We start from the raw sequence: 13,855 nt of genomic DNA, 5'->3' as shown, positions 1-13,855 counted from the left end.
CTGGAAAACCACTGAAATCACTCTTGTGGAAAGAACTTTATGTCATTGATTAGGTATTATTTCACTTATAATATCTAATCGGCAAATGTAACTGTTTTATTCAATGTTATATATATTTTTTTTTTTTTTTTTTTAAAGTAAAAATTCCAAGATAATGGAAGGAGGAGAAGCGAAGTTCAAATTCAATCAACGTGTGCTCAGAAAAGGAAGTGCCTACCTTCCTACCTACCTGTAAACATGTTTCACGATAGGTTGATTTAATATCTCTCTCTCGTTCTAAAAAAAAAAAAAAAGATGGCTGGAAATGGTGGAATGCAGCAGAAATTTTGGTACATCCTCACAAGAAAGGCATCTCAGCTGACAAAAAATTTTTTTGAACTGGACAAAACTAAATCGAAAGAAAATGCTAGCACATTACAACATACGAGTAGTTTAAATTTCAGGAGCTAAAGGATATTTTTCGATTTTAGACGAAGTTTTTGAAATGAAATTTGGGCCAAAAATGATGATAAAAAATGAAAATTTCACCAAAGTGACTTTGAAAGCTGAAATTTGGTTTGTACGCCATTTTTGACCCTCTAAATGGATTGGAAACGATTTCGATCCGCTTAGAGCAGTTGTGAAACTAAGTACCTCAAGTCAAGTCAAGTCAGCATGTCAAAATTAGAGTTTAAAGTAAATTTTATCTTCGTAATTTTTTTGAGTAAAATTTTGTGTAAACTTAAACTTTTAAAAATTTGCTTGAGGCTCTAGAACTGCTCAATATTGATCTAAACCGTTCCTAATCGATTCAGGGGGTCAAAAATAGAGCTCATACCAAATTTCACCTTTTTAGGTCAATTTGACGAAATGTTGATTTTTTCCCCCATTTTGAGCCCAAGATTGACATTAATCAAAAATTTACCGAAAATTTAAAAATGCATTTTAGTTCCTAGAATTTTGGCTGGTGATACATTTTTGCATCCTCCTTGCCTCATTTTTTTGGTGCATCTCGTTTTTTTTTTAGTTTTTAATTTTGAATATGAATCCTATTTTATGCACTATTTTTTTGACATTTAATTGTTGGTTTTTATGTTGAGGAAAATTTTCTGGAAATTTTAGCTCTCCATACTTGAAATTAAGTCACGTCAGAACTTCCGAAGTTCCCCAAACATCCAAAGTTGGAAAAATAAAAATAAAAAATTGAGTAAAAAAAAACCAAAAAGCTTGAATTTATCGGAAAAGTTTACATTTTTTGGTCAGAACTTTTCTAAATGTTCCCATTTTCAAGAAAAACGCCCTTACTCCCCTCCAAGCTGTTTCTAATCACTTAAGTATATGAAGCCTCTTCATGCTGAAAAAAACTCAGGAAATGAATTACCTAGGTCAGTAAATTTTCTTTAAAAACTTCCCATTTCTCTGTCAGAATTATTCTGAAGAATCCCTTTATCAAGAAAAAACCTTCCTAATTCTCCTCAGAGCTCCACCCCTTTAAACGATTAGGTAAAAAAGATAAGTAGTTCAAATTTTTGAAAATTTTTCATTTCTGGTCAAAACTTTTCAAAAAATTGGGCTATAGTCTTCTTTCCAAGAAAAGTTTTGAATCATGGATATGTTTTTGCGTAATGTTGACGTGATTTCAAAATAAAAATACGTAATAAGTCTGACAAAGGTATCTACCTTTATCAGTAATTAATCATTTTTGAAAAGTTGACATATTTTTTTTTTAGCAATTCAATGATTTTTTCCAGGTTTTTAAAGTCAGATTTGATATCCTCTATAAACGTATTGAAAATCACTCTATCAATATTCCGTTTTCAAAACCTAAATTTTATAGACTTCAATTTTCTATTTTTTTCGCCATTTTGAGAAGCTCTCTAAAAGGGAATCAAAATATGTAGCTTGGGAGATCCCTACCTCTTTTTTTTTTTTTTTTTTTTGAAAAGGAAATTATTTAGATTAAAATAATTTTGACACAGAAATGTAATTTTTTTTTTTAGATAAATAGGATTTCTTCACTTTTTAAAAAAATTGTTAGATTTTTGGAAAAATCGAAATTGGGAAATTATTTTCTCATAAGAACGAACAACTTTGGTCTTGGGGTAGAATGGAGGGAGGGAGGGAGGAGGGGTGAAAATGAAAAAAACAAGAGCTACTCTTTAATTCAATGGAATCAATAATTTGATCATTTCCCATTCCCATTTTTATCCACTTCTGATTGAATTTCTTTTACACAATGAGTAGGTATAGCTAAATGTTGTGTCTTTATCAGATTTCAATTTTCAAAATCATGCTTAAATTTCCTATATTTTTTACACTTGACATCTAGGTCAGGAAGTAATTACCCGCAGCTAAACGAAAAGCAACGAGATATCACGTAGACAATAAATTTTATATAATTGCAGTTCATGCATTAAGAATTCAATATATATACTGGAAGCGAGAAACACAAGACGATAATTCAATTTAGACAACTTTTCGATGCAGTATAACCAGGCCCAACACTCAACTTAAGTAGCAATTGGTACTACCTTAGACCTTACCTACTTAAACAACATAGTCGCCATGATACTCGAGTTCTGGTTTTATACGTATTTATAAAAAAATATCAGTAAATTTATCGGTTTCTTTGATGCGTGCGAATACACCGTCGTGCCGCCGTCAAATTTGTGTAGGTTTGCTGCTTTTATTTGCAGCAATTAATTGTTATTGAACATTTATCACAAGCGATGCGAAGATCATTCTCGATTCGACGATCCAATCAACTTATTTCGCCGACTGGAGTACAATACTACCTACTTACGTGTTTAGGTAGATATTCTTTAAACTGATTGTTTCAAGTTCATTTTTATCGTAGAATAAAACAAGAGAGATGATAGGTATCAAAATGATTCAAACAATCAGATACGAGCAAAAATGCAGTAATTGAAAATGAAAGAGTTATAAAAAATATTCATTGAAAGGGAATACAGCTTCGAACAATAACTTGATCGAATCATGAATGGGTGGTAATTAATAACGTCCAATTTGCTCGTAAATATGGTTAATTAATAATGTTGAATCTTAATCTCAATCATTTTGGCGAGGAGATGTTCCTTTTAGTACATATAGGCAGCTTGAAGTATTTGTATACCGAACTAACAAGGTGTTACGAACTATATCCGAGTATGTGGCATGTAATTACAGTTTATAATTGAATTAATAATAATAAAAAAAGAGGAGTAATTATCTGTCTAATTATTATACTTACGTTAGCTAGGTTGAACTATATGTATAAATAAAATGACATCAAAAACACAGAGTGTTCTTAAATAGGATGAAATATGCTTTCGCGCTGTCATGCTCTGGCAATGAGTGAAGTGTTATATTTGCCAACTTTCAAAGGTATCATTATATCACAGCAATGAGAAAGTAAGATAATAGTAACATTTATTGTCGAACGGAATTATCATACTTATCATCAAGGAAACGAAGCTACTATTTATTACTAGTCTTTCGTTAAGATGAGTTCCGAATACATACAACGATTTAAGTGTTCGATTGGAGATTAAATTCGAAGATTTTCCTACAGATTAGTCATTGATTAGACACCGGAGCTAGTATTTTTTACTTGAAATGCGTAATAATAAGAAAGAAAAGTTATGCATTCGGTTTTGATGCGTGAATGGTTCAGTTCAGTTATACCTACCTAATATTAAATATGCCTGCGCATGCGCCAAACCAATCCGGTTCATTTTAAATGTAATAGGTAATAGGTATTAGGTAGGTACTCCTCAAAATTAAAAATTGAAAATGCAGATTTCTAATTGAATAATAATTATGTACTTTGGAAAATAAACAATTTCTTCAAAGAAATAAAATAAGTACTAATAAAAAATAAAAAATACTCTCTTATGTTTAACATAACCATCTTACGTAAAAATAAAAAACAAAATAAAGCTATAACCGTTTTTGTAAAATGCATAATTCTCAATTGAATCATACGACGAGCAGGTCTGCGTACATCTTAATGCTGATTCTCGAGGGATTCAGCATTCCTTCGTCTGAATTCCTAAAATCGAAAAATTTTGCAAATGTAGATATAGTCAGAAGAACAAAATGTGTTCAACGAATGCAATAACCTTTGACTCACTTCTATCATACGCCTTCCTTCTGGTGTAACCAAATTTCTTCTTAGCAACTCGTCGATCAGTTTTCGAAAATCTTCCAACTGTTTCTTGATTAGGCGATTGCTCTTTCGTAAACGACGAATTTCGACTGTTTCTCTCTTAAGTGCTTCTTTAAGATCTGAATGTTTTAGTCTAGATTTGGGAGGGTTCAAGTCTACTGTACTGAAAACTTTAGCAACACGTAATCCATCTGCACAACGTGTTCTCGTGCCTAAATAAAACAGAAATGTGTAAGCGTTAGGTTATGGCGTTTTTTTTGTTGTCAATTTCTATCGTTGGAAAAAATTAATTTTTTACTTTGAAACGAAGATGTCAAAGTTTGTGGAATAGTTAAGTCTATGCGCGACTGTGGGACGATGTTTTCTTCACTCGAAGAAATATCAGAAGGATTGGAAGTTGCTTCACATGGGATACTTTCTGTATCCGATTCAACGTTAACCATTCCGGAATTCTGCTGTTGAGACGATTCGTTGCAGTTAGTATCTGGCCTGAAGGGATGACACGTTCATCAAGAGTGATGTAAGTAATGGAAATGGACACAATTATATCAAATAGATAATGACCTGTCGTGAATGAATGGAACAGCGTTTCTCTTCAATGCTTTTCGTTTATCGTTACCAATCACATCGTCAGCAGAGAAATGGTTCATGCATAGTCTTGAATAGGGAGATAAATTCGAGTTTGGATCAATATTACAGTTTTCCAACCACATTCTCCTGGTTGTTTCTTCTTTTGGAAGTCTGCGGAGTATACAAAATTAAATAGTTTCTTTCTGGACCATCTTAATTCATTGGTTGTACTGTAATTTCGTACAACCATCACAATATTTATTATCAAAATTCATACTTACGTGAAGTTGAATACCGAAGGATTGCTTCCACGACTTGTTTCACAAGCGATACAAGTACTTTGAACCATAATTATTGCGGAGAATTCTTCAAAATTACTGTTAAATGATGAAAGTAATAATTCACAATGAATTTTTACCAAAAGTTTGGAACTTTCATATTTTTATGTGATATCAATCATCATTTTACGATTTCACTTTTACTTTCAGTTTTGGAGTCCAGACGTTATTTTGTCAACTCGTAGGTGGATGGGATGCAATTGAATGAAAAAATAAAAAATTAAAAAAAATTGAAAACTGAACCCCTGTTCGGTGCATTTGCTCGGTAGTCGGTGGTGGTTTCGAATTTTTTCATTTTTTTCAATACCTATTATTAAATTAGTTCTTCTAATCTTTCATTTTCTTTTCTATTAAAAATTTTTTATAATGAATTTATAGTATTTCTCAACTAAAATTCGTCCATTTGTTGATAAGTAGGTAAGTTTCAATTTTGAATTCATTGTAATCTTCAAAGTTCAAAGTTCCAAATCCAAGCTTGTTTTCTTTTCATTTTTGAGGTAAGTATCAATTTTGAATTTTTTCAATCTTCAAAAAACCAAAACGACTTTGTAGATTGAAAAAGTTTATGAATTTAAATTATTTAAAATTGTCACATCAAATCAACAAATGAACGGATACGGAATAGTACTAGTACCTAGAGTAGAGTACTACATTAAAAAAATAAAGAGAAAACTAAAAGGACTGCTTGGAAAGATGGTCAGAAAACCCCCATAACCAGACTTTCAGCTGCTGAAATTGATTTGTACAATATTCACCTCTTTTTGATTCTTGATTCTTCTTCAGTAAAAGTACTACCTATGGAAATTAGTCCTGAAAGTGATATAATCTTCCTCGAACAGAATTTATTTTACCATTTCTGTTCATTCTGGATCTGGAGCCTCCAGAGTGTGATTCTCGATCACTACAGAATTTTGAAATTCCTTCAGAAGGCGTGGAAATGAAAAAATCGAGTTTTGACTCATCCTCATCCTGTTTAAAGGATTTATTCGTGTTTGAGGCTTGAGCCAATTTTCAGACGGACGCCTCAAATGTGTTTTTTGAGTTTTTGACCCGAAAAATTGTGGAAAATTTTTTTAAAAATCCAAACTACCTATCTCTATTTGTAGGAAAATTTTTGAAATTCACAGGAATGGTTGTATTCTATCTAAAACCAATATATTTTGAGCCATTCTGAGGCCTTCCGGCGTGATTTTCGATTTCACCAGAATTTTAAAATTTCTCCAGAAGGTGTGGGAATAAATTGAGGCCTATAGAATCAAATGCCTACTTCTCCACTTTTTTTCGAAAATGAGTTAAGCATGGTTTGGTATACTACAACATGTCCCGCATCTGATGAAAATGTCAAAATTTGAATTTCGGTCAAGGAAGTATGGTAAAACAGCGTGTAAAGTTAGGGGTTAGAATCAAAACTCTACTTTTTTAATGGAGAAGTCGAGTTTTCAAACGAACCTGGCGGATTTCGAATGAAACACTAGTGTTATGCCTTGAAATTATGCTTGAAATTGAATAAATTCATCAAGTGAGGACCCTTCCCGCAAAAAACACCTTTCATTTTTATTAATAAAAATTAATTTTTTTTACTTTGAAAAAAAAGGAAAATTATTTCAATTTCCAAATTAATGGTCTAAAAATGCAGTATTATTTCAATTTCTTAAACTTTACAAGATTTCCTGAACGTTTAGCACTGTATTGCTAAAAAAATTTTGATGAAATGTGCTACAAAGATATATTAAGTGTAAGGTTGGAGACAAAACTGCACTTCTCCAAGCTTGAAGCGGCTCAGGAACTCTTATGGCAACGTGTAGGGTAAAACAAACATGCAGGTCACTATCGGCATGTTGGTAAGAAAATATTAGACGTATTACCTCGGTATTTTATGTTACGATGAATGCTAGGGAGGTTTTTTGCGTTTTTCTCAAAAAGTTCAAAAATGGAGAAGTACACTTTTGATTCTAGTGGCCTCAAATTTGGACAGCTTAAAATCAAATTTTCGCTGATCCTGGACTTGTTGAATGGATTTATGTATATTTGAGCCGATTTCCAAGCGGACACCTCGGATGTGTTTTTTTGAACAGAAAATTTACGGGCAAAAAATTCAAAGAATCAAAACAATTCTCCATTTGTTGGGGAATTTTTGAGATTTGTTTGAATGGCTGTATTTTGTATAAAACCAGCCCCATAAAATAAACCTCCACTTACACCTTAGTTATCATTAAAAAATATACATAGTGGTTAAAAAAAAACGCACTCGAGCCTCGAGCCTCGAGAGGTGCCCACCATGGATCATGGATATCGCCTCAAATATAAGCTAGAAACTATCTATACCACTTGATTTTTAGTTTTCCAAGTTGGTACATCATCTGGAGAAATCGAAAATCGCTCCAGAGGTTCCAGAATGACCAAGAATGGTGAAATTCGGTTCAAAGGAGTTGTTGATATTATAGGTAGGTACCTACTTGGACTCACACACTTTAAATTGAATACCAATTCCCTAATTTCCATAATTTTGCTAAATGCTAAATGAATATTATACATTAAAAAAAACACAAAAATTTAACAAAAAAATGGTCAATTTTAAAATTTTAAATTTTTAAAAATTCGCCAAAAAAATCGAAAAATCAAAATTTGGGGATGCTGGCACCCCATCTACCTGCGAGCTGACAAAATAAAATATGATCGCGCAGTAAACCAATGTTGCCAACGAATCCTTGAAAAATACACTGAAATTAATTACAAAAATTTTGCGCATGCGCAGTTTTGCATTATGACTCATCGGATTTTTTCAGTTTTAATTTTTTAATTTTTCGACCCTGGCAACACTGCGACTCAGCATTTTTCTGAACATCCTCTTTGATAACGGGTACGTGTTTTCATTTTCTCATGAGCAGAATAAATAATGTATAAATCGTAAAATAATTATGTATGTGCCTAAAATATCCAAGTATTTCACTAGCCGATAGACTATTCAAGTGTTCAAAGAATGATTTCAAATTATATCTAGTAAACTGTTGCCATATTTAATTGTACTCTCCATCTGCACGAACCTCCCTACTCAGTGATCACTTATTTTCTCAAAGCAGCATAAATGTTAAACAACATGTCTGAAAATTTATGGTACGTAATAAATACATCTATCTAATAAAGTAACACCATCTTATGAATTTTAATTCACATGTAATTGCGCATATTTCGTAGGATTTCCATCTTGTCCGAAGTCCGACAAAAGGCCACTTCCAAGTTACCGTCTAATAAATCCTTGCTGGTATTAGGTAAGTTGTTAGGCTCCAGATTACATTCAATTCTACGTAGATGAAGTATTTTACACGAGTTGTTTCTCTGCAGGAGATATAGGTTGTGGTAAAACGACAGTGATTGCTAAACTGCAAGGTGTCGAGGATCCGAAGAAGGGTTCCGGATTAGAATATGCTTACATCGATGTTCGTGACGAATACAGAGATGGTTAATTTCCCTCTTTATGCTACGTATATATGTTAATTGAATTTCAGTTTTTAAAAACTTCGATATTATTGCAGATCACACGAGACTTGGAGCCTGGATCCTTGACGGAGATCAATCGTTATCGTTCTTACTTAAATACGCCCTGAACGAAGAAACGTACCCTGATGTAACCATCATGTTCGTCGTATCGATGACTACACCTTGGAATATTTTAGACCAGTTACAAAGTTGGGCTGTCATATTACAAGACCATATCGATAAACTGAAAATATCTAGTCATGATTTAGAAGAATATCGCAATAAATGTAAGTTCTCGGATCGAATCACTTTTAACGATGTCTGGTCTCGTAATCGAACCTTGTGTGTGTTTAGGTATTCGAAAATGGAACGAATACGTCGAACATGGAGACGATACAGATATGGATGTTGCGTTAAAACGAAGCTCGAGGAATCTCGAAGAGGAACAGGAAGTATTAGAGATCGGCGAAGGCATCCTTACTCGTAACTTAGGCTTGGATGTGATAGTTGTTGTCACCAAGGTTCGTCGATTCATTCGAGATCATCTTCTATACTCTGATTAAAGTCTAACGCCATCGATTATTTTATTACAGACGGATTACATGGTAACTTTGGAGAAAGATCACGACTACAGAGACGAACATTTCGATTTCATTCAGCAATGGATTCGTAGATTTTGCTTGCAATATGGCGCTGCGTTATTTTACACGTCCGCTAAAGAAGATAAAAACTGTGATTTATTATATAAATATTTAACGCATAGAATTTACGGGTTCCCTTTTCAAGCTCCTGCTTTGATTGTCGAGAAAGATGCAGTATTTATGTAAGTGATAAGAATTTTCATTCGTGAAATTGTAAATCTGTCTTCACTTCTTCAGTGTTCGATTAATTATTCTTTATACTGTTTCAGACCTTCGGGATGGGATAACATGAAGAAAATATCGATCTTGTTTGAAAATCTCATGAGTATGAAACCCGATGATTATTACAGAAACGTGATATCACCACCAGTTGCAGCTAGAAAGGTAACTAGTCGTCAAATTCACCTTTGTGACCGGATTGAGTGGATTTTTAATGTAATTTTATGCCTTTAGACGGTTGTTAGAGAGGTCGAAGTTCATGCTGAAGATGAACAAAGCTTTTTGCAAAGACAATACGATCTGTTACAAGGAACCAATTCACCGGGTGGACTTCCAAAGCTGGAAGTAACTCAATCACGTAGTTCACCAGGTGTGCAAAAAACTGGCGATAGAAGGCTGAGTAATTCTTCATCTATTCAGACGCCTTTAAGTGGCTCTAAAAAGGTAAATTATTGAGATTTACGAGATGGAACCGATGTAGAAATGATACGATGTAACTTTCGTATCTCTTCCCCTCTTCTCTTTGATTGAAAATATATGTTTTTGTCTAGATTGATCCGACCAAGCCTGGTAGTGCAAATCCAGGCGAAGGTATTTTAGCAACTTTTTTCAATTCCTTGTTGCATAAAAAAGTCGGAGGATCGCCTCGAAATCCGAGTAAGTGAACCTAAATTATTCGGTACCAGATTTGAAGTTCCACTCATATGTTTTTGAGGTCAAAATCGAACCGTAGAACTGCAACTTGATTGATAAAATGTGTTAATACGTTGATTTTGTAATTAATTTCAGACGATACAGGTGGTTCATTATCAGCTACACCTCAAACAAGCTCGACAACACTACGAACAGATGCGGCAGCCGAATTGGATAGATTAGCAGCTCGTAAATTGCAATTCAATACATCGACTCCTAATTCCACCAAAGATACGTCGCTGACGCCAAACAGAAGCATGTCGCAGGATCCGCCACCCGATGGCTCCGAGTGTTAATTCGGTGTATTTTTTTTGTAATTTGTACTCCCCCCCCCACTTTTCTCGTTTTTACAAACCAGACGAGCTCTTAACGTCGTAATATAAGCTGTACAATGTGTAAATGTTTTCCATTATTTTACACGCTGTGTCCCACCCTCTCCCCCCAACCCATTGTTATATAATTTATTTATTTATTTTTTACTTGAAATTTTTAATCGTTAATTTCCCGAAGTAAACTAATCACAGAACCTTGTTCGAACGATTACGCCTAGAAAAACCGTCACCGTTAACAATTTTAATCAAAAATTGAGATTTTCCTCGTCGAGGATGCCTTTCTATCTCTATCCTGTGAAAAAAGTATTAAGAAGCATTTTGTAATATGATTACAAGTTTAACGCTATAGATAATAAAATTATTATCGTTTTTATTACCTACTTTTTTTTCAATTTTTTAGTTTCGTATTTTCAATTTGAAGAAAAATGTTTTTTCGAGCTTTTTGTATAAATGTGCTATTTTGATGCGAAATAATCAATGCTCCAAATACATTATCGTTAATATTGGCTCGAGTTTGTTTTGATTTTCGTCCGGTGTTTTGGTTCAAAGGTTGAAGTACGTAGATGACGATGGTTTTGGTGATTTCATCGAAGTAATTGCGATATTTCAACGATAAGTGGTGAAGTTTTACCGTGGTGAGGATTGAATACCTAGGTACTCGAACGTGAGCGATGATAGAACATCAATAAAAGACATGAATTTATGATCAGATCCGACCAATTACTCGAATTTTAAATCTACATATTTTATGAGTAGGTTTTAAATTCGAACAGATCAAATCTAGACTTCGTTGAACAACGAATAAAAAATAAATGTATCGAAAGAAAAGTCAAATTATGGGATTGAGAACTAAATCGATAAGTTCCAGGTTTTTTTTGGTTTCAATCGTTGGAAAAACATCGAATTTTCAAACAGTTTAATTTAATAATTACCTACGTTCGAAAGATGAAATCATAAAATGAAACGATAGCTAATGAAAGATTAAATGAATGCACGAAAAAATTCAACGAGCTTTGGTGTGAGTTAGTTGGAGTATTTCACCTTTTTTGCTCATCGTTCGAAACGTTGAGTTTCTAGTTCTACCTGAATATTTTCTGTTTAAAATTCATCTGAATTTTCCATTATTTTCCAACGAATAAATATTTGAGAACGTTGAAACCGGTTTTAAAAATTAGGGCCTACTTTCAAAAGCACCAAATATGGGATCTAACGCGATCAAAACTCAGATCCGAGTACCTAGATCTGTTCTAATCGAACTTCAGGAATGTTCGAATCAAATCCAATCAGACTCCCACTGTTGGATCTGATTATACTAAATTGGATCGATGGAATTTAGGATCTGATCTGATCTAGTCAAATGCACTAATTTCTCGCAGGGTTTGCAATTATTATTTGATATTTTGCTGTTTATCAAGAGATTTCTACGTAGATAGTCCAACCACTGAACGATTAAAAAAATGAATGATGCGTTAGAATCGCAACTATTCGCTTTCCTCAGTACTTCCATTCAATAAAAAGTAAAAACTTCACCCTGAAATATGTTCTTCGACTTTCTGAATATCTTATATACGATGTAATTTGAATTTTCAAGAAACGATAATAGACACATACGAAGCCATCGTTACCACTCTGTACGAGTTTAATGAACTTATCAAGCACACAAGTAAAGAAGTCCAGTACAGAATAAAACAAAATCAGTATTCAATAAGACAAGACACAACTCTGTATAAGAAAATACACTTATTAAATTGTTCCACTACATACTTAAAATCCGTCAACTTACGATCTATTTATAAGAATACAAAACAAAACAAAGTTGGAGTTGTACTTAATTAATATTTATACGAATAAATTAATCCTCAATACAATTAAATTACTATATAATTCTTAATGCAATAATGTCGAGACATAAAAACACTCAAAACCTATAAAGGCGTTCTTATATTTCAAAACATGGCAATAATAGCGAAGAAATTAAGCATTACAACAACCACGTCGAAGCATACGCTCGTACAGAAAAACGCTTACAACGAAACACAAGACGTACCTACTAGGTTAATACACAAAGATTTTCCATCATGCTAGAGTTACAATTTACATTCAAACTTTCTAATAAAGATCTTCATCCACAAATTAATACATAAGAATTTCATAAGTCACCCTATAGTATATAACTTTAGCGACGACACGAGAAATACAAATAAAATGGTACAAAAAATATGAACATCGTGAGCTATACAAACGTCGACGTAGTGTTGTTTTACTTCGAGGGTACTTTGCCATTTTCTATATTATGCCATGTAAGCCTTTCTTCGTAGAAATCGATGACGATCTGAGGACATTTCTGATTCGCTTCTTTAGCCACGACGGTATCAACTTCTTCGCAATTTTTCCACTTGATGAGAAATTGCAGAACGCCGTCCGATTCGGTAGCGCCGACGATTTTCTCAGCTTCTAAGCCACGTGAGAAACCACGATTTTCGGACGGTTTTTCGATTTTTTTCTGCTTAGTGACGGTGGTCGAGGTGACCGGAGGTGTCTGCGGGGCTCGTTTACGTTTGCTGCTCGATTCGTCGTTTTTTCGTTTATAGTTTTCTTCGAATTCGGCTATCAGAGCTGGACAATCTAGGTTTTCCACCGGTTCCCAGGTGTTCTCGTCGTCATCGTAACCTTTCCATTTCAGATAATATTCCACTTTACCGCTACGAGTACGTTTATCGAGGATTTTCTCGACCGAATATTCTTCTTCGGCTTCGCTGCTTTTATCATCGGATTTGTTACCGCTGCCCATTTCGTACCTGTAGGGAACAAACACAATGCTGGATTACTAAATCGAGAGTATAGGATTTCGAAGTAAAAAGGTATTGAAGAGATAGTATGTTTTGTACGTGGATTATGCATCGAATAGTCATTTTAAAACGCATTACTGTTTGTTTACCTGATGAAATATTCCAATAACTTGACTATGGTGGATTTTTAAAAAGTACCGATACGTAAACGAAACACATCAACTCGACGATCACACACAAGAAACACCTAGTGATGCGTGTAATACCTTCGAAATTGTAAATTAACTATAATTCAATTTCAGAATTTTACTACTCGTATTCAACAAAATTGTGGGAATACTTTTCGATCATCCAAACATCAATTTATGCCAAACTAAAACACGAGGGGGAGAGCAGGAAGGGAAATATGTCGAATATTTTTCTACCTATGCGGTAGGGTAAGCTTCAAACACAATGTACTTACTTCGTTTATTCAATTTATTACGACTGAGATAATTGATTGAATATATTGCGATTGGATTATTCTCTGAATGAATCGAAAACCGAATGATTATGATTGAATGGATAATAAAATTAATGAAAAAGAATATCCAACACGAATAAAAGTTTTAGAACGAGCGGGTAAAATTCTTCGATAATTTTAATTTTA

General features: G+C 33.6%; 3 protein-coding genes across 4 annotated transcripts; 1 reads left to right on the top strand and 2 right to left on the bottom strand.

The window, feature by feature from the left end:
- Window positions 1-3,391: 3,391 nt before the first annotated feature.
- Window positions 3,392-5,210, bottom strand: LOC135840400 (uncharacterized). Its single transcript, XM_065356924.1, has 5 exons — window positions 4,999-5,210; window positions 4,712-4,888; window positions 4,446-4,636; window positions 4,112-4,359; window positions 3,392-4,030 (listed from the first exon to the last, which is right to left on the bottom strand). The coding sequence occupies exons 1-5, from the start codon at window positions 5,064-5,066 to the stop codon at window positions 3,986-3,988; spliced, it is 729 nt and encodes a 242-aa protein (XP_065212996.1). The 5' UTR covers window positions 5,067-5,210; the 3' UTR covers window positions 3,392-3,985.
- Window positions 5,211-7,879: 2,669 nt separating this feature from the next.
- Window positions 7,880-10,924, top strand: Dlic (dynein light intermediate chain). The gene is made up of 10 exons (XM_065354834.1): window positions 7,880-8,169; window positions 8,251-8,324; window positions 8,398-8,514; window positions 8,589-8,819; window positions 8,887-9,053; window positions 9,126-9,355; window positions 9,443-9,557; window positions 9,627-9,836; window positions 9,944-10,049; window positions 10,182-10,924. The coding sequence occupies exons 1-10, from the start codon at window positions 8,141-8,143 to the stop codon at window positions 10,379-10,381; spliced, it is 1,479 nt and encodes a 492-aa protein (XP_065210906.1). The 5' UTR covers window positions 7,880-8,140; the 3' UTR covers window positions 10,382-10,924.
- A 1,170-nt stretch (window positions 10,925-12,094) lies between these two features.
- LOC135839001 (chromobox protein homolog 1-like) lies at window positions 12,095-13,855 on the bottom strand. Of its 2 annotated transcripts, none has more exons than XM_065354835.1 (2): window positions 13,670-13,855; window positions 12,095-13,215 (listed from the first exon to the last, which is right to left on the bottom strand). In XM_065354835.1, the coding sequence occupies exon 2, from the start codon at window positions 13,206-13,208 to the stop codon at window positions 12,678-12,680; it is 531 nt and encodes a 176-aa protein (XP_065210907.1). In that variant the 5' UTR covers window positions 13,209-13,215; window positions 13,670-13,855; the 3' UTR covers window positions 12,095-12,677. The 2 variants fall into 2 exon arrangements, with proteins under 2 accessions (XP_065210907.1, XP_065210908.1); XM_065354836.1 differs by lacking the exon at window positions 13,670-13,855 and adding an exon at window positions 13,356-13,659.

This window comes from Planococcus citri, chromosome 3 (assembly GCF_950023065.1).
Source record: "Planococcus citri chromosome 3, ihPlaCitr1.1, whole genome shotgun sequence".
In the NCBI taxonomy this organism is placed as follows: Eukaryota; Metazoa; Arthropoda; class Insecta; order Hemiptera; family Pseudococcidae; genus Planococcus; species Planococcus citri.
Note: the sequence above shows the minus strand (reverse complement) of the source record. Positions and strands in the feature narration are given on the sequence as shown.

Coding starts and splice junctions, on each gene's coding strand:
- LOC135840400 (XM_065356924.1), bottom strand. CDS start 5,066: ATGGTTCAAAGTACTTGTATCGCTTGTGAAACAAGTCGTGGAAGCAAT. Junction 4,360..4,445: donor TTTGACATCTTCGTTTCAAA/GTAAAAAATTAA, acceptor TGTTTTATTTAG/GCACGAGAACACGTTGTGCA. Junction 4,031..4,111: donor AAGGAAGGCGTATGATAGAA/GTGAGTCAAAGG, acceptor TTTCGATTTTAG/GAATTCAGACGAAGGAATGC.
- Dlic (XM_065354834.1), top strand. CDS start 8,141: ATGTTAAACAACATGTCTGAAAATTTATG. Junction 9,356..9,442: donor GAGAAAGATGCAGTATTTAT/GTAAGTGATAAG, acceptor ATACTGTTTCAG/ACCTTCGGGATGGGATAACA. Junction 10,050..10,181: donor AGGATCGCCTCGAAATCCGA/GTAAGTGAACCT, acceptor AATTAATTTCAG/ACGATACAGGTGGTTCATTA.
- LOC135839001 (XM_065354835.1), bottom strand. CDS start 13,208: ATGGGCAGCGGTAACAAATCCGATGATAAAAGCAGCGAAGCCGAAGAA.